General features: G+C 54.4%; 6 protein-coding genes across 6 annotated transcripts; 2 read left to right on the top strand and 4 right to left on the bottom strand.

The window, feature by feature from the left end:
- Positions 1 to 158: 158 nt before the first annotated feature.
- On the top strand, positions 159 to 2,905 carry FA10DRAFT_262895 (hypothetical protein; the record flags this gene model as incomplete). The annotated part of the gene is made up of 4 exons (XM_025520157.1): positions 159 to 329; positions 390 to 457; positions 521 to 2,388; positions 2,463 to 2,905. The coding sequence occupies 4 exons, from the start codon at positions 159 to 161 to the stop codon at positions 2,903 to 2,905; spliced, it is 2,550 nt and encodes an 849-aa protein (XP_025374339.1).
- An 805-nt stretch (positions 2,906 to 3,710) lies between these two features.
- On the bottom strand, positions 3,711 to 6,554 carry FA10DRAFT_269747 (kinase-like protein). The gene has a single exon (XM_025522865.1). The coding sequence runs from the start codon at positions 6,149 to 6,151 to the stop codon at positions 3,998 to 4,000; it is 2,154 nt and encodes a 717-aa protein (XP_025374338.1). The 5' UTR covers positions 6,152 to 6,554; the 3' UTR covers positions 3,711 to 3,997.
- FA10DRAFT_195883 (hypothetical protein) lies at positions 6,264 to 6,964 on the bottom strand. Its single transcript, XM_025518405.1, has one exon. The coding sequence runs from the start codon at positions 6,878 to 6,880 to the stop codon at positions 6,377 to 6,379; it is 504 nt and encodes a 167-aa protein (XP_025374337.1). The 5' UTR covers positions 6,881 to 6,964; the 3' UTR covers positions 6,264 to 6,376.
- A 2,308-nt stretch (positions 6,965 to 9,272) lies between these two features.
- Positions 9,273 to 10,930, bottom strand: FA10DRAFT_269745 (hypothetical protein). The gene has a single exon (XM_025522864.1). The coding sequence runs from the start codon at positions 10,502 to 10,504 to the stop codon at positions 9,389 to 9,391; it is 1,116 nt and encodes a 371-aa protein (XP_025374336.1). The 5' UTR covers positions 10,505 to 10,930; the 3' UTR covers positions 9,273 to 9,388.
- A 3,004-nt stretch (positions 10,931 to 13,934) lies between these two features.
- On the top strand, positions 13,935 to 16,194 carry FA10DRAFT_245812 (Calcium/proton exchanger). The gene is made up of 4 exons (XM_025519386.1): positions 13,935 to 14,496; positions 14,557 to 14,656; positions 14,734 to 14,863; positions 14,933 to 16,194. Exons 1-4 carry the CDS (start codon positions 14,180 to 14,182, stop codon positions 15,934 to 15,936), a joined length of 1,551 nt encoding a protein of 516 aa, XP_025374335.1. The 5' UTR covers positions 13,935 to 14,179; the 3' UTR covers positions 15,937 to 16,194.
- Positions 16,195 to 16,655: 461 nt separating this feature from the next.
- On the bottom strand, positions 16,656 to 17,211 carry FA10DRAFT_234662 (histone chaperone ASF1; the record flags this gene model as incomplete). Its single annotated transcript, XM_025518992.1, has 2 exons — positions 16,656 to 17,062; positions 17,154 to 17,211. The coding sequence occupies 2 exons, from the start codon at positions 17,209 to 17,211 to the stop codon at positions 16,656 to 16,658; spliced, it is 465 nt and encodes a 154-aa protein (XP_025374334.1).
- Between the last annotated feature and the right edge of the window lie 147 nt (positions 17,212 to 17,358).

The following is a 17,358-nucleotide window of genomic DNA, read 5'->3' as shown; positions in this document are numbered from 1 at the left end:
ATGGGATAGATCCGAATCCTCAAAAGGCACAGGTGGGCGAAGGAAACTTGTGCCACCAGCATCGAGCACCATGTCAGCGTCTCATCCGTTGTACATGTGAGTCACGTTCCCAGCGCATTCCGTTGCATAGCGAAGCTCACTGTCTGTCCTGTGTCGATATGGAAGTGCTCAAGCCAAATGGGACAAGATGTCCATACAAGTACTGCTCCAATACGCTCTCGCGCGTCTACAGCCAAGATATGGACCAGATCTTGTCGGCAGGGCGCAACCTGCCAGGCGTCGACAAGATGCAGCATTGTGGCCCAGACGAGGCTCGTTACCTCTGGAAGGTGAGACCTTGAAGCCACCATCTCTTCAATTGTCCGAAAATCTAGCTGAAACACAGATAGTGTCCTCGATGTCGGGATATGTGCGCATGTTCTATTTGTCGCAAGAAGAAGGGATTGGAGCCATTAGGGTGAGCATCCTTCCAGATGACGTCTCATCTTCATCGAGCTCAAGAATGCATCTTCCCTTCCAGTTTTGTACGGCCGGCGAAGCCCAAAGCCTCGACATCGAATGTTGGGTCGAAGAAGGAGAAAGTGACGCCATCGTCTGGTGGGCGAAGCCCGTCACAGGATTTAATCAGGACGATGAAGAAGGACAATGTCTCGCCTCGGAGGCGCCCAGAGCCTTCGATGAAGCAGCGCATGCTCCTCCAGCACCTGAAGCCTCCCGCAGTGGCCGAGGCACCAGAACTTGAAAAGATCGAGACCCGCCTACCTGCCGCAAATATTCTCGAGAGGCTCTGGCTGTACGAAACGCTGGTCCGCTTCGATCTGCTCAAGATTCCGGCGAGAGTGCTGGGCAACCTGGATAACTTGGACCATTGGACCGAGAGCATGCTCCAAACGATCTTTGAGCGGCTCGTCCAAAGTCTCGCAGGCATCAAAAATCTCAAGGCCACGTCGGCAAATTCGGCAACGCTCAAACGAAGCTATCGACCGCTGGTAGAAGCCTGCAGCCAGCACCTAGGACGCATAGATCGGGGCGAGCATTGGGCAGCGGCGAGGGCATTGTTGGAAACGAAGCTCGTCCGCATTCCCGAGCTGGTTGATGTCGAGATTGCGGCGCATCAAAGGGCTAACGACCGTACCTCCACCCCCGTAGGAGCGACGACAGACACACTACTGAGCGGTCGTGCCACGAGGAGCAGGAGATTGGCAGAGATGAGCGCGCTCGAGAAGGTTAGGGAGATGAGCAGAAGGGAGCACCAGCAAGCACAAGGAAGCGAATCGTCAGATGAAGGAGAGGATGGAGATGGAAGTTCGAGCGAGGCAAGCTGGACAGGGATAAAGGGCAGGCAAAGAGCTCGAACCAGAGCCAAAGCCGGTAGAGGCAGACGCTACCGGCAGGAGCCCTCGTCGTCGCCATCGTCAAGTGCAAATGGAAGCGATGAAGAGGTCATGAGCGAATTGAGCGAATTGAGCGATCCTAGCGATGAGGAAACGATCGATCAGGACAACGCAAGACCTACAAGGCCGTCAAGAGAGAGCAGAAGCAACGGTCGCAAGACAGAGAAAGAGGCACCACGTCGATCTTCGAGGCACATTGCGAAGGCAGCAAGCTCGAATGAAAGCGACGAGGAAGACGGTGATATTGAGATGAGGACAAGGGCCACTAAGAGGGACAGTGGCAGTGAACGCGACGAAGTGCCAGAAGCGAGCCGGACGGAAAAGAAAGACGAGGAGGAGGAACGCCCGCTCGAGCCACCTAGCTTCGAGACAAGGGTTGCCATTCTCTCGGCCCTCGTGGATCTGCTAGTGCAGACTTCGACCGAGATCGGCCACGAGCTCGCGGAAGGCATCAAGATGGCCGCGCTGCTCGAAAAGCAAGGCAGAGATGAGGTCAAGGAACTGACGAAAGCGCACGACGACGAAATGAAAGCCCTGAATCAACGTGCGCCCAGCATGTCCAAGAAAAATGAGTATACAACGTGGAAGCACGAGCGTGCTGAGCTCGAACGGCGGCAACGGTACGAGATGCTGGATTGCCAAGTTCACACGCAGCTCCTCGTCGAACCTCACAAGCTAAGGACAGGACCAATGGGAACGGATGCCGACGGCAACGTGTACTGGCAGCTATCCGAGTACACTGAGAACATGCCGAAGGACACGCAGGGCAAGTGGGCTTGGTCTCTCCTCATCCTGGGAAATGCGAATTTGTGTGCACGCAAGGAGGATCAAAGCCTTTCTTCCGAAGCGGCGGAAAGGGAGACCGGAGCCGCTGCAGAGGTCCAACATCTTTCGAACGAGATGAAGTCGCCAGAGGGTGAAGTCGCCAGGGTCTCATGTGAAGTCCCTCGGGTCGCCCATGAGAAGATTTGGATGGGAAGCAATACTCCAGAAGGTGAGAAAGGGGATGTGCAAGCCCGTTCATTGGAATGCCCAACAAGCTTACGGTTCATGCGTTCCCACGACAAGGTATTGAGCAGCTCATGAAATATCTCAAGTATCGGCTTGCACTCAAGGAGCATGACGAGCACGTTGCCGATGCGAAAAAGGACATGGTCGCAGCGGTTGATGTTTCCGGCGAACTCGCGACACCACCGCCACCTCCCACGAAGGCCGAGCAAGCGTTGAGGAGAGCACAGAGGCGGCAGCTCAGAGAGGACCAAGCGATTAGACGGGAGCAGGTCGAGAGTCTCCTAAAGAGGCTCGAATTTGCTCGGGATTATTACGTGAGTGAAGATTTTCCGTTCATGGGAAGCAGCGGCGCTGTTCTGAACCATCTTTTCCACCGTAAAGAGATGGCACCTACGCCAAGAAGAGTAGAGGATTCGTCTCTTTCAGACTTGTTTGCTGACGAGATCCGCTGCACGCAGCCTGTCAGATCAGCCCTGCATGCCAATCCATCCTTTGTTTGACAGCTCTCTTGATTGTTCCCGTTGCTCTGCATCGTTGCCTCACCGTGCGCATGGGTATCGTCCGGATTCGTGAAGCACGATTTTCCCATGCAAGGTGCTATACACGGTTACGCGTCGCGTGAGAATGTGGAGCATCGCGCTTTGATCCTCTCTTCTTCTGCCCCCTCTTCGGTGAAAAGAGGTGTGATTTCTCGCAATTCCCATGCAAGGTACCTCCTTGGAAATCACTCTCCCTTGTAATCTCAAAGGGGTCCCCATTTTTCGTGACTTCAGCGCAATCGCAAGTAGCCAAGCCAGCCTCTATACACGGTTGCGATGCGACGCGCGCGACTATGCCAAAGGCACGTCCGATGATGGGGGGACGGTAAAGCATTTACGCATCACATCGAGGAAATCACATTTCGCCCCCTTGCATATTCTGTCTTGGAGCCCTGGTGATCATAGAAAGATCGCGGATGCCCCTCTGTACACGCTCAGCGCGCCATCGCCGTTGTCGTCTCGTCGCGTTACGTACTGTACATCAATGGAAAAGACCGGGTTGCTTAGGCAAGCCAAGACAGACTCTCTGATTCTGGGCTGAGAGGCCGAGTACACAATGCAAACGGCGACATCGGCTCCCCTGTTCGTTCCCCTTGCACGCAGGATCCCTCCCAACAAATGTATTGCGATCGTAGAGTGTCGAGCAATAGTTCGGGCAGAAGCAGACATCCTTCACAAGCGGTCCGAGGTCCCCAAAGTTAGGGAACCGCTTCAAGATTCCTTGCAGAGCAAAGCGACGAGTAGGAGTAATGATTAATCATATGTGATTCGGCTGAGGGGTAAAATCCATCCTGCTGTACGGCAGGATTGAGACGGAGAGAGTAGACAAGACGAATACGAAGATCTGTAATACAAAAGTGCGAAAAGGACTTGCGAAATACACAAGGATAGATCAACAAAGAGAACAAGTCGTCGACGGTGACCCAGAGACCTGTACAGAAATATTGTCCGATGATGGTGAGAGGGAGTGGTGGAACCGTCGAGGGTGGTGTGGCTGAATGATACATATAAGCGACATTATTGCGCCTTGCACGAGAAGTTGGCTTGAAACGCTCAAGCGGTGGTATTGAAGATAGAAGATGCAGTCGCTGGTGAGCTGTTGTAGTTGTACTTTCGACTGCGCTTCGAATTGCCCTGGCTGGCTTCTTGCGAAGGCAGAAGCTCGGTGGTGGGCGCAGCGCGACGTGAGGGCAAGGTGCTGAACCGGGAAGAGGCCGTGTTGATCGAAGCCACTGCATTGAGGTGACCGGCAGTGAACTGACATGGCTCGAAAACATCGGCAGGGTGACGTTTTTGATCGTAGAGAAGCCTGGCACTGTCATCAACTACGTCGGGGTGCTGATGACTATCGTCGAAGCTGTATCCTGGCCCCGTGACCTTCTTGCGTATGGTCAAAGCCTGAAGGCCAAACTCAACGTCCATGTCGTGCGCTTGAGATGTTTGCTGCTGGTGACCTTGAGCTTGAGTATGATGACGGTGCTGGCTTTGCGGTGAAGCATCGACGACTTGAGCAAATGCATGACGGGGCATTAGTTGAGGCGTCGGAGGAAGGCCAGTGTAGGACACAGAGCTTCTCCGGCTCTCGCTCGACTCCCCGCTACCGCTTCGACTGGATACACTGTCTTGTGTCATGTCGCTCTCACTCTCTGACGGTGACGTGGGCAAGCTACTCATGTCCGAGGTAACAGAAGACGAGGGCGAGAACACCTTGACCTGGCTGTCGTGAAGATTTGGCGTCGAAGAGCCACTGTCTTGTCTTTGCACACGCTCTGCTTGACCTTGAATCAGTACGGCTTTTGCATGATCCCATGCAACTTGAGCGGGAGCGGGTAGAACTGCCTGTGGTGGTGGCGGTGCAGCGTAGCCACGGTGTGTCCAATCATGTTCTTGACTGTGTGCTCCTGCGCTACCAAACTCCTCTTCCTCGTCTTCTTCTTCCTCATCGTCGTACTCCTCGAAGCCCTCTCCTCCATCGTTGTCATCATCCATGTGCGAGACGCCGTTGACGGAGACTGGCTGCTGCAGTTGCTGCTGAAAGTGCAGCTCGATACCATGGCGTGCCTCTGCCTCTCTTCGAGCAGCCAGTGCCGCCTGGCGAGCTTTCTGCGCTTCGTCACGTTGCCGAATGGCGGCATGCCGAGCAATGCGCTGCCGGTCTCCTTGCTCTGCGTTGCTGGCAGTGAAGCTTTTGACGGACATGACCATGCTCTTCAGCTCGTCGATGCTGCATCGCCATTCCTCTCGCACGGTGAAGACACGCTTTAATATCGAGTTCGTCTGCTTGGAAATCGGGAGAATGTCGAGGAGAAAGTCTGGGTTGCGAAGATACTCGCGGAACGTCTCGTCGGACATGGTCGCCTGCTTCCATGGGTTGCGACCGCAGATGAGATTGACAAGGATTACTCCGAGGGACCAAACATCGTTGGCTGCGGTGTCGTAGTCGGCCAGATTTGTTGAGATCCCTCCCTGACACTCAGGTCCCATGTAGAAGGTGCTACCACACCCAAAGTCGTTGCTCCTCTTCTCGTGAGTCGCGAGTCCAAAATCTGCCAGAACCACTTTGGCTCCCCCTTGGAGACATAGGACGTTCTCTGGTTTGAGATCACGGTGGTAGATGCCTTGAGCGTGGCAGGTGCTGACCGCATCGAGAATCTGACTGAAGACGTCTTTGACGACAACGTCCATGTCTGCCCTGGCAATCTGGTACGTCTCGTCGAAGTCGGCGTCAATGTCGGCATTGGGGTCTGGCATTGGCACCATATACCGTTGATTCTCGGTGATCATGCTGAACAAGTCCCCGTCCGGGCAGTAGTCGAGGATGACATAGATGCACGGGTCGTCCTTGTTGTCGATGACTCGAAAGAGGGACACAACTGATGGATGGCTGGTGACCATGGTGTGCAAGAAAATCTCCCTCCGTTGAAAGCGTCGCTGTCGGTCATCGAGTCCGACCTTGTTGAGACACTTGACGGCATAATAGCCGCTCGCCGCGCCTCCATGCCGCGAGGCGACATCGTGCGGCAAATTTGATGTCGAGGTGGAAGCAAAAGGGCCCTTGTGTAGCGGGTGCGTCAGGTCTCGTGCCAGGTAAACGACACCGTATGCACCCAGACCAAGGATCGAGACAAGCTCTAGCCTTCCATCTGCGATGCGGTGACCGAGGAGGTGCTTGTGGCGCTGCTGCGTCGAAGACGTGTTGGCGCTCATGTTGTCTTGCGAGAAGATGGAGCAAAGGTTAAGATTGATAGATGACTCGCAAAAAACCGGAAACAGTCGATTGATGCTTTTGCTGGTCAGTCTGTGATCCCTTTATCGATGGTGGGAATTGGGTAGACAATGGTAGCCTTGTCGAATGGATAAGCTGTGCGGCGAAGTCGATAGTAGAGTAGTACTGCTGACTTGTCGTCACGGTGACTTGAAGGCCCGGCTCTCTTAAGAGAGTGTCTGCGTCGTGACAGCGACGGGAGGGGCCGATTGCGACGAACAGTGGGGTCGTGGTATAGAAGGGTGGACGAAAGGTGGATAGTTGCTGGTGGCGGTGGTGGCTAGATGAGAGAAGAGAGGATTGGTTGTCTGTTGACAAAGAGGCCCGGGTTCATTTAAGAAAAAAAAAAAAAAGTCGATCCCTAGAGCTTTACGTTCTGATCCGGAAGGGTGGGTTCCAGGGTGGTGGCGGCGTAAACTGGATTGTATGGAACCTCTGTACGTTTTGTGCACAAGGAATAAGAATGACGAGCAGAGGGAGGTCGTGTTGAAGAAAGGTAAAGGGCAGTAATGTTGACCAAATCGATCGAGCGAGGGAAGCGAAAGGCCAAGGGGGCGGGCAGCCACAGGGAAGGGCAAGCGCTCGCAGCGAACGTAACACACGTCGCCGAGATCGACCAAAGTGTAGGTACAATGACAGGAAGGGGCCCTCTCGATGCTTCGGGGACTCATTACCAAAGGGCGAAAGTGATATCGAAAAATTACAATTGTGTATACCAAGACTAGTCAAACCAAAGCCATCGTCGATCGAGGAGGCTGATCGAGCGCCGGGTGGAGAACGTATACAAACAATATTGAATTTGTCCGCTTTGAGAACACCAATCCAGATAATTATTTTGAATTAAAATGGACCCTCCGATCGTTGCGGATGAGATCGCTGATTCCTCCCTCTTGCCTCGCGACGTCTTGCCTGCCCAGGACGTCGACTTGTCCGAGATTGAGTCGCCCCACTGAAGAGCATGGACATTGGTCATCATTCCAATAGCTACACCATCCGGAAACGTGACAATGCTGTCCTGCTCTGGGGTAACTACCACCTGCGAGGCTGAATAGTGTCGAGATCCCCCATGTAGATGTTAAACGTACCTGCCTCTCATTGCCAACCGCCACCAGAGTAAGATGTAATATTGAGGTATTTGCACAGGCGTCCCTCGACGTTCTGTAACACCAGCAATCACGTACGGAGTCCGACCGGAAAGGAAAGTGTCGTACTGTGGTGAAGGGTCCCTGAAGCCTCGATGCATGCAACTTCATGCAAGGAGAATGACAAATTTTCTAAATATTATTTCCGAATAAAATATATAGGTGTCCAGCTAGGTGTAAGTCCATGCAAGGAGATTCATACGTTACTACGTTTGCCCGCAAGAAATACTTGCTACGTCCCCGTCCCTGGCCCGGACCCGACCTTGCTAGATGTTGATGTCCAAGCATAGGCAGGTCTGCCGAGGAGCTCTAATCCCCGTGTTCACGTACCATGTCGAAGCACAGCGGCAAACAAAAGCCAAACTATCGGCCGGGCGGCGGACAAAGATCTGGTCAGGACCCAAGAATTACTTGACCTTCGCATTGACGATGACGCTTTCCTGAACGGACAAGGAATAATGACAAGAAGCCACTGAGGATGCACGATCACGCGTCTGCTTTTCGATCGATCTCTAGCACTTACCTTTTTCAGATCGAAATGGCGTGCAGAGACTAGTGGAGAGAGCTGCCTCATCTCTGCATGGCTCTATTTCTTCGCGTATTTTAAAGTTGCATCAGCTTGCTTGCATGCTTGTTTGCTGTTTACGATGCGCGACTGTCGTCTGAGAAGCTTCCTGCTAGCTGCAGCAGCCGTATGTGGGAACCGACAGGAACCACCGTGCAGAAGTCGGAACCCTACTTTTGCCGCCTCCCGTCCTACATTGTATTTCCACGGCATTTGTTTTCAAGCTCAGCGAGCATCTCGGCCTTTGCCAAAAAAAGTTGACAGAATGGGGAGGCGGCCTCTGCAAGCAAGGCGCCACTTTTTTATAGTTACACCATCCACATTAGGCGAACAGGGCATCTCGGCGCAGAATCTTCTCAACTTCTTGCCACGCTGCCTACTGGGCGCCCACGACAGTCTGGTCAGTAGGTGGGTTGCAACAGTCATATCCGATCGCTGTAGAAGCGGTCCTAGCCCCTTGTGTGAACTCTATTTTGTTCGAGAAGGGGCTCTTTCGCCGCATGGGCCTTTTGGCTTATCGCGCTGCGTCTCAGCTCTGTGCGGGGAGGGAAGTCGAAGTCGAGGGCCGTCCGCATCAGTCACAACATGGCGGTCAAAGCGCTGTGTGAGAACATAAGAGGCGTCCTCCGCCTGACGAAAACGTAAATTACCTTATTCGACTAAACGGGCAAAGCCGGCCTTCATGTGGCTTCTCCCCGTAACAATGCCTTTAGACCCAGAGGACAGGGGTTTTGTCCGCCACGTACTGTGCAGACAATCTTCGCGCGTGTTTCAACAGCCGCATTACGTTCATGAGCTTCGCATTACTGCGCCTGCACGATGCAGCGCGAGGACCTCTCGTTGTATCATCGTGAGAACTCTCCGGTTGGTCGTGTCACCCCTGCACGAGTTAAAATGTCCCGTGTTGCCACTTATGCACTCCTGTCAAACTCGAAAAGGGGCGAACAAGTAAGCCTCCTTAGATTAAGACTAAATTATCACTAACCCCGCGGGTCATTGATGCTGCGTATGCATGCAGCGCGGAACGTAGCTCCTTCCCCTCGTCGCCACCATGCACAAACGCGCACGCCAGCAGCCGACAGAGCAATCACCGCGCGAGGCCGAGAAAAAGCTCCCCGGGCGGCGCCTGATTACGTTTCTCTCCGGGGTGGACGGGACCGTGACGGTAAGGAGCAAGGCTCTAATCCGTGGCTGGGTCGGGGCGGGACGATGACAAATGTCACGTCGCACCTAGTCTTCAAGCAGGATAAGCTTTGCACGAGTGCCCAGCGGGCGCGAAAGGAAAAGAATGCTGTGGGAACCAAGACAAAAGCACGAGCGAGTGAGCGAGCCCCCCTGATCCCACGACTTAGAGAAGGAGCGATAGCTAGATCGTGAGAATGCATTGATCGGGAGATATGACCCAGGAATTTTTGCTGAGAGGGGTAATGACACAAGAAAAAGGTTATTCCTAGGGGGCGTCACGAAAGAAACTACTGCAAGAGCGGATCGCGGAAGTGCTTTTGGCTGTTGTTACGGTAGGCGACTTGTGTCTTGAATTGTTCGCGCCGCTTGACGTCGCGGAACTCCTTGATGTGACGCTTGGCCTCTCTTGCCTGGCCCCGGTCGCGCGCATAGACTGCGTTGCCGCCACGCGACTCAACAAGAGTGCTCTCCTTTTGTCGTGGTCCTCCGTTGAGACGATGAGCTAGTTGCCGGCCAGAGGTCGAGGAAGAGGCACTGTACGCAGAGTCTGGAGGTCGTAGTGATTGGTTGTAGTACCGGCGAAGACTGCGGTGACCAAGCCTTGCGCCTGAGGGCAACACCAATTCCAGCTCATTGTCTCCAAATCGAATGCCTCCGTCTGTGGCCGGGAGTGTCTCTTCATCGCTGTCGCCATCTTCCTCGGTGATGGCTTCGTCGTCATCGCCATCGACAAGCTCCTCGCCGTCATCGCTGACGTCCTCCCAGCCCGCATCTGGATAGCTGCTTGTAAAGTCGTAGAAATCGCTGAGCTCTAGCTTGTCGTCTTCGAAATCATAAGCGACCTTGCAGTGACTTTTGTCCAGCATGTGCTTCCGAACCGCCTCGGCCGTCTGAAATCCTCTCCCACGCCCGTTGCAGTACAGACAGATATTGCCGACGCAGATCTTGTCCGAAAGATACGTCATAAGGCCTGGCTTGTCGACCAGGTAGTCTTGCTCGGGAAGCCAGAAACCGTGATGCTTGCGCATGTGCTCCAGCGATTCATCGAGAGCGGTGAATCCAGATTTCAGGCAGAACATGCATGCCGTCGCCGGATCGATTCGCTTCGCAGTCGCCAGCTTGGCGTCGATGGCAGCTTGGATCTCTTCCTCGGTTGCATCCTCAGAGACAGTAAGATCCGGCCTGACCGGTGGAGTCTGTCCCTGCGGTTGCGATGATGATGATGACGGACCTGCTTCCTCCGGGAGTGCCTCTGCCACCTTAGACATGCTCTCGAGGGGCTCTTGCCCCGTTGCCGGAAGCCTGACGACAAGCGGGTCACTCGATCGTTCAGGTGCAGCTTTGGCCTTTGTTGAGGCGCCGGCAACACGACTGAGCGTCTCCTTGTGCCTGCGGGAGTTCATGTGGTCCTTGTATGCATTGGAAGACGAGAAAGATTTGCTGAGGGCGACGCTTCGTTAGTGCATATTCGCAAGAACATCCTCACACGACACGATCGACTCACTTGCAAGCGTCGCATTTCCCCTCTTTAGCAGGTCCACGAGACTGCACCTGCTCCTTCTCAGCTTCTTTCCTCCTCTCAAGAACTTTGGCATTGAAGACATCCGCTCTGACTGGCGGGAGGTTGGCAACTCTCCTCTTCATGTTGTAGCGGTGCAGGTCCGTTCGGTAGTGGCTGCGCTGATCCTCTGGCCTTGGAAATCCGATCGAGCACGACAAGCAAGTGAACAACGGGGCCGAGGATGAGGAAGACGATGGTGCTGACACCATCGCGTCCATTGTCTCGGCGGGTGCCGGTGCAAAGGTGGCCATGTTCGTCTTCTTAATAGTCCTGAAACGCCACTTTCGGAAATGACGACCGCCCAAAAACTGGAGGCAGCTCAAAATTTAGAAATAGTCACGTGTAAGTGCGCTTTTTACGTAATCGGTTTGAGAATCGGCCGACACGACTGCGGTGGCTTAGGCTGGAGCCGGAGGACGGGATTGGCGGTCGACTTGACAGATTTGGCCTCTTCCTCATCCCATCAAGGTTACCGGTCAGGATGCAGATCTTCGTCAAGACTCTGACGGGTGAGTATTCGTGAAGGTGTCTCCATGGCGAACGAAGGGGGTCCGACGAGGTGCTGGCCTAATCGATGGAATGGACGGCTCGTCGAGCGACTCGAGAAAGGAAAGGTTGATGGGCGAGGAGGACGTGTTGGACTTATCTGGAAGGAGAGACCAGGAGCAGAGGATGCGGCCTTGGGAAGGCTGCCGGAAAGGCTGGTCAGAAAGGCGGGGACGAAGTGGCTTGGAAGCGAGAGATGGCCCAGCAGAGCAGGCGTGGGAATGTGAGGACGGAATATCGTGCTGACTTTGGTATGCTTCGCCCTGGACAGGCAAGACGATCACCCTCGAGGTGGAGTCTTCGGACACCATTGACAACGTCAAGGCCAAGATCCAAGACAAGGAGGGCATCCCTCCGGACCAGCAGAGGCTCATCTTCGCTGGCAAGCAGCTCGAGGACGGCCGGACACTGGCAGACTACAACATCCAGAAGGAGTCGACGCTCCACCTGGTCCTTCGGTGGGTATCCTTTTCGCTTCCCCAGGGCAGACGAATCGAGCCATGCCATTTTTTCTGGTCAACGTGCTGACAATGACGTGTATCTGCTTCAGTCTCCGTGGTGGTATCATCGAGCCTTCGCTCAAGGTTTTGGCCGCCAAGACCAACTGCGACCGCCAGATCTGCCGCAAGTGCTACGCTCGTCTCCCTCCTCGTGCTACCAACTGCCGGAAGCGCAAGTGCGGACACAGCAGCCAGCTGCGTGAGTTGCCGTTCCCCCCCTTCTTCTGCATCAGCGGTGATAAACTAATCTCCCATCTGTGTCCGCAGGCCCTAAGAAGAAGCTCAAGTAGTGGTCTTGACGTCCACACTTGGTACGGGGCTAGGCCACGCCACACATGAACCTCAATCACACATGTATTCTCCCCATGTCTCACGCGCACAACATTACTTCTCTTTGATCGTCAGGGAGTTCTGGGGTGTGTCATACTGGGCTGCGCCGCTGGGCTGCCACTGTGCCAGAATGAAAGGAAACGGAAAGGCGCGGTCGTGGTGGAATATGTAGAGCCCTTATAAGATGGGTCGGTCACAGCGCAGAGCCTATGGGGGACGGGGATGAAGACGAGGGAACAAGCGATTCTTTTCTTGGATTCAGGCCTGAGACGTGGATCACGCATGGAGGTGACAGGAGAGTATTACCTTCTTAAAGAGGCAAGCCAATGCCACAGCCTCACCCACTCTGGTCTTCATCTCGTTCCGTGTGTCTCCTCTTCTTCTGCTGCTACTCACAGAGGGCGAGCCAGTAAGCACGGCAGCAGAGAACTTCGTTCTGGTCGACTGACTTACCTCAGGTCGTATATTGCAGCTGTGATGGTCGTGCGACACTGATGGCAGACGTAGGCGCAGTTCATCAGACGCCTGAGTCTCGCTCTCTGGGGCCCGTGTGCGACTTGAGAGTTGGAAAGTTGCCGTAAAGGAGGAAAAAGAAGTCCCTCTTGAAGGACAGGCAAACAGAAGAGGCGTGTGGAGATTCGGGCCCTGCCCTTTGTGTCTCTGGGCGAATGGTATTCTAAAAGGTCCATTAGCATACATGTTCACTTTCTCTACCCTCAGGGCGCAATACTGACGACGAGAGTGGGTTGTGGAAAGCTGTTACGGTCTATTTTTGGGCTCACTACTTTCGACAACCAGGCCTTTCACTTTGGCGTACTGTCTGATTCAAGGGTGGTGTTCTGCGGTCTGCTCCAAGTCAGGCATCTACATTAGTTCGCGCGAAGAGAGAGAGCCGCACAATTAAGTAGACTATGCTCTTATCCGTCAAGTGCGAAGCTGAGCGAAGCCTTCGATTTTGAACGTCGCTCCCGTTGCCGTAAAGTAATCTCTTACCTCTTTTCCACTCCGCCCGGTCAGTACTGTGAATAGCAAAGAAAGATGAGAGCCTCTGTCGTGAGTGATTTGCTGTCATTGACGCTGCATTGAGCCTGGGAGACAGAATCGGAATAAAGGAAGCCTTCCTTCTCTGTTCTGACATTCCTGACAGAAAGAAGACGCAAATTGGCCTCAACTTATGCGCTGGACATACTGTTCAGACGCCTTCGAGCATCAATAAAGTTCACGGTGAAGACACCAGGGAGAAGCAGGCAGCAGAAAACGATCTGCAGCGACGCAGGGAACTTCTGACTCTAATATTCTTCCTTGCTTTCGGTCTCGTGTGAAGCTGTGCCTGATAGAGACCAGCCCCAGCACCCTCAGCCTGCTTCGACAGAAGAAATATGTGAAGCGTCAGTCTCCTCGCATCACTCCTCATCAGGAGCGCAGGGCCACAACAGGTATACCCGGCGATCTGAAGAACGGTCTTATTTCTTCGGAAGCCGAACAGGCCATTTCACAAAATGGCGCTGGGAGCTCGGCTCGTTCAGCAATATTCAGTACAGCCATGAGCGTGAGAGAATGTTTTGTGGCGATGCCAAGAACTGAGCTAATCAACGACGCGTCACACGTGTTCCGACGGTGCACAGGCAGCGGCCTTTGCAACCCACGGGAAGCGCAAGTCAGGGTGAGCAAAGTCGAAAAGAAGGGGCATTTGGCAGTGTAAAGGGTGGCGTGGAAGAGCGAATCGAGCCAGGCCGCGCTTCTTCTATGTTAAAAATCGAAAATAGCCGCCCGTCATAGGGGGGGCAGTGTCAACCAACGGCTTGTGCGGAGGGCGAGGGGTGGGATTCGCCCAGTGGAGATTCAATTTCTAAAAATGACCAGTTTTTGGCACTTTGGCCCTTGTTGTCCGGGTCCACCTATAACCTTTATTTCTCATCCGTATTACGTCGTTGTTCTCTTCACCTGCCATCACAACAAAGGTATTCGATTCTCTCAACGTTCTCCTCTCCCCATCAGCTCGCGACCTTCGATACCGATCGAGCCTCGAGAGATCCTCTGATTCTCTTGCGCATCTCACTTGGACAGTCCCACTCGGAAGACAGACGCTGTAAAGAGTGAAGAGCGAGGAACACGTGGACCAGGACCCCATCAACGACAACATGTCTTCCCTTGAGGGAGTAAAGGCTCCCGACAATGGCGACAAGCCTAACCGTCGGCCGTCGAAGCGGACCACACTGGATCTTGAGGAGGGAGGTCTCGCGCACCCCGGCTCAGACAGCACTAGCGGCGGCGGCGAGGCAGCATCATCAAATCCGGCTTCAGACGAGAAGAGTGCCGAAGGGTCGAGCAGCAGGGCAAAGACAACGATTAGTCTGGGCAGGAACGAGAGCGAGCAGAGGATGGGACTAGGTGGTCCTGCCATGGGACCGCCGAGAAGGTCGACCATGAACAGCATAGGCCAGCGGGCACTGGGGAGGTGAGCCTGTTTGATGTTACGGACAAGGAATCACAAGCGACTGACGCAGGTGCCGCGCAGATCGTTCACCAGCCTCTTCGTGCCCGAGCATCGTCTCAAGCCTGCACCCTCAGTCAAGCAGAGCCTGTTGAACATTGTCAAGTACAACTTCCTCAATGTCGTGAGTCTCTCACTCCAGATAAACAAGCGTAACGGAGCAATCACGTTCTGACTTACTTCCCAAAAACCCCTCCTCAGCTTGTGCTCCTCATACCCGTCTCATGGGCGCTTCACTTTGCGACACCTGACAACGATCTGGCAATCTTCTTGACGTCGTTCCTTGCCATCATGCCCTTGGCTGCACTTCTTTCGTACGGGACAGAAGAAAGTGAGTTTCTGCTTCCTTCTGCTTCAGTCTTTCCTTATGATATGCCCAATGCTGATCACCCGCATACAGTCTCGTTCCGAGTTGGTCAGACGTTGGGTGGACTGCTCAATGCAACTCTGGGCAACGCTGTTGAGCTCATCGTAGCCATCATTGCCCTGCTCCAGTGCCAGCTTATCATCACGCAGACGTCGCTGGTTGGCTCCGTCCTCTCGAATTTGCTCCTGGTTCTTGGCATGTGCTTCTTCGTCGGCGGTCTTCGCTACAAGGAGCAAGAGTTCAAGCAGACCGCCGCCCAGCTCAACACGAGCATGCTTACAATGGCCGTCATCAGCGCCTTGATCCCCGCCGGGTTCCACGCAACGCTGGGCAGCGTTGTTCCCGATCCTGAGGAGCGCTCCGATCTCCTCAAGCTCTCACGAGGAGGCTCAATAATACTCATTGTCATGTACGCCGGCTACCTTTACTTCCAGCTCAGGTCCCACACCCACCTCTACGCCGACGACGAAGACGCAGAGGAGGAGCCTACGCTCGAAATTTGGACTGCTGGCGCTCTCCTCGTCGTCTCCACTGTCCTCGTCGGTGTCACTTCCGAGTGGCTCGTCGACTCCCTCGACGGCTTCTCAAGTCGTTATGGCGTACCAAAGAGCTTCATCGGTCTAGTCCTTCTTCCCATCGTGTCCAATGCCGCCGAGCATGTCACAGCCGTTGTGGCCGCGAGAAGGAACGCCGTGGACCTTGCCATGGGCGTTGCGGTGGGATCGTCGATCCAGATTGCCATCTTTGTCCTCCCGCTCCTCGTCGTCATTGGCTGGATTGCCGACAAGCCACTGAGTCTCCTCTTCGACCCCTTTGTCGCCATCCTCCTCTTCCTCGCCGTCCTCATCGTCTCCTACAGTATCGCAGACGGCCGCTCAAACTGGATGGAGGGATGGATTCTCATGAATGTCTTCGTCCTCATGGCCTTTGCCTCGTGGTACATTCCCGACTATACCGGCCTGTTTCCTGACGAGTACTGCAAGGACCGAAACTACTTCAACACGCACCCAGACGCGACGAATCTTGGCTCATCATAAAGGACCGCCCAGCGGCCTGCGTGTCGGTACGACACACCCGTTGCCTCGTCGATTCCACTCCTTTTCGCCTTTGCTCTCGTTCTCACTCTATCCATAAGGCATCGTTCTTCACTTTGGTTCTTGTTCTTCTCTCATCTTTCACACATTATCACCACAGTCATAATACTAGTAGCAGCAGTACGCGCTCTCTCATTCACACAGATCAATGCCATCGCGGTCTTTTCGCGTAATCGAATCAAACCCAGACCCTTCTATGACAATCTTGCTTTGCGGCCGGGTAGATTGACGCTGTGAATGCGCGAGCATTCATGCACGGCCGTCATTGACAACCCCTAGTGTCACGACTACCTTCCTCTCTAGCCTGACTACAGTCAATGCTGAAATGGTGTTGTATATTTTGAAGAGAGAGAAGCACGATGAAACAGAGGGGATACAGAGGCAACACAGAGCGGCTCTCAGGAGACGGTGACGGGTGCAAATGACGAAGTGCTTCCGGCCGGCGGGGGCACGATGCTGCCACCCTGGACGGGCGGCGGCTGCGCTGCCTCTTCTGCCGATGGCTCCTCGCCGGCCGCTTCAAAGGCAGACGCCGCTGCGGACCCGTTCGTTTCTTGCGCGCTCGGCTCAGAGTCCCTGTTGATCATTATCACAATCGTCCTTGTCGTCAGCGCTCACACATCCTTCTTTCTGTGACCACCACGGCCGCCTGTTGGGGCGACTTACCATTTGATGTTGAATCTCGTGACGCGTGGCTTGCTTACAAGCACCTCTCTTCTGACCCTGCTCAGATCGACCTGTTCCGGCGGGTTTTCTCGCAGCTCCTCACTGTCGTAGGCATTGTGTACGTAGTAGCCAACCCGGATGAATTCGGCGTCGCGGTACGAGGCTGTGAGTAGGATGACGGTGACGCCGAGCAGGTCAGAAGCAGGAATCTTGTCGGGCGAAGGCGCGGCAGCCTCAAACTCGAAGCTGTTGACGCCTACGGGCACGGGTCCGACCATGCAGTTGTCCAGCTCCTGGTCGTAGGCCTCTGACTCGGCGCTGCCGACGTAGATCAACTTCCACTCAATGTCGTCCTTGAGCGACGAGATGCACTCAAAGGTGATTTTGAAGATGTATGGATCTGCTCTCCGTCGCGGTCAGCATGCTGGCTCTCTTGACTGCTATGTGTCGTGTGTTGGGGAAGGAGAAAGGAGTTGGGGCCAACTGACACTCACCGGCAAAGGGAGCATTGTCGTTGAGAATCTCAACGTTTTGGAGGTGCACGACGGACATGGCGTGTGGACGCTGCTTGCTGGCTTTGCTGAGAGATGATGATAAGGAAGTGGTTAGAAGGACCGAGTCGCAGTCACTCGCTTGAGAGACAAAGAGGGTGAATGCTCGCGCAAAGAGGGCGTTGATGGACGGACGTAAAGAGACAGA

Source organism: Acaromyces ingoldii (genome assembly GCF_003144295.1).
Source record: "Acaromyces ingoldii strain MCA 4198 unplaced genomic scaffold FA10scaffold_8, whole genome shotgun sequence".
Classification (NCBI taxonomy): domain Eukaryota; kingdom Fungi; phylum Basidiomycota; class Exobasidiomycetes; order Exobasidiales; family Cryptobasidiaceae; genus Acaromyces; species Acaromyces ingoldii.
This window is presented reverse-complemented; position numbering and strand designations above follow the sequence as displayed.

Bases quoted from the DNA above. Each gene is read 5' to 3' on its own strand.
- FA10DRAFT_269747 (XM_025522865.1), bottom strand. From the start codon at position 6,151: ATGAGCGCCAACACGTCTTCGACGCAGCAGCGCCACAAGCACCTCCTC.
- FA10DRAFT_195883 (XM_025518405.1), bottom strand. From the start codon at position 6,880: ATGAGTCCCCGAAGCATCGAGAGGGCCCCTTCCTGTCATTGTACCTAC.
- FA10DRAFT_269745 (XM_025522864.1), bottom strand. From the start codon at position 10,504: ATGAACTCCCGCAGGCACAAGGAGACGCTCAGTCGTGTTGCCGGCGCC.
- FA10DRAFT_245812 (XM_025519386.1), top strand. From the start codon at position 14,180: ATGTCTTCCCTTGAGGGAGTAAAGGCTCCCGACAATGGCGACAAGCCT. The intron at 14,497-14,556 runs GTGAGCCTGTTT...GGTGCCGCGCAG, and splicing joins GGCCAGCGGGCACTGGGGAG to ATCGTTCACCAGCCTCTTCG. The intron at 14,657-14,733 runs GTGAGTCTCTCA...ACCCCTCCTCAG, and splicing joins AGTACAACTTCCTCAATGTC to CTTGTGCTCCTCATACCCGT.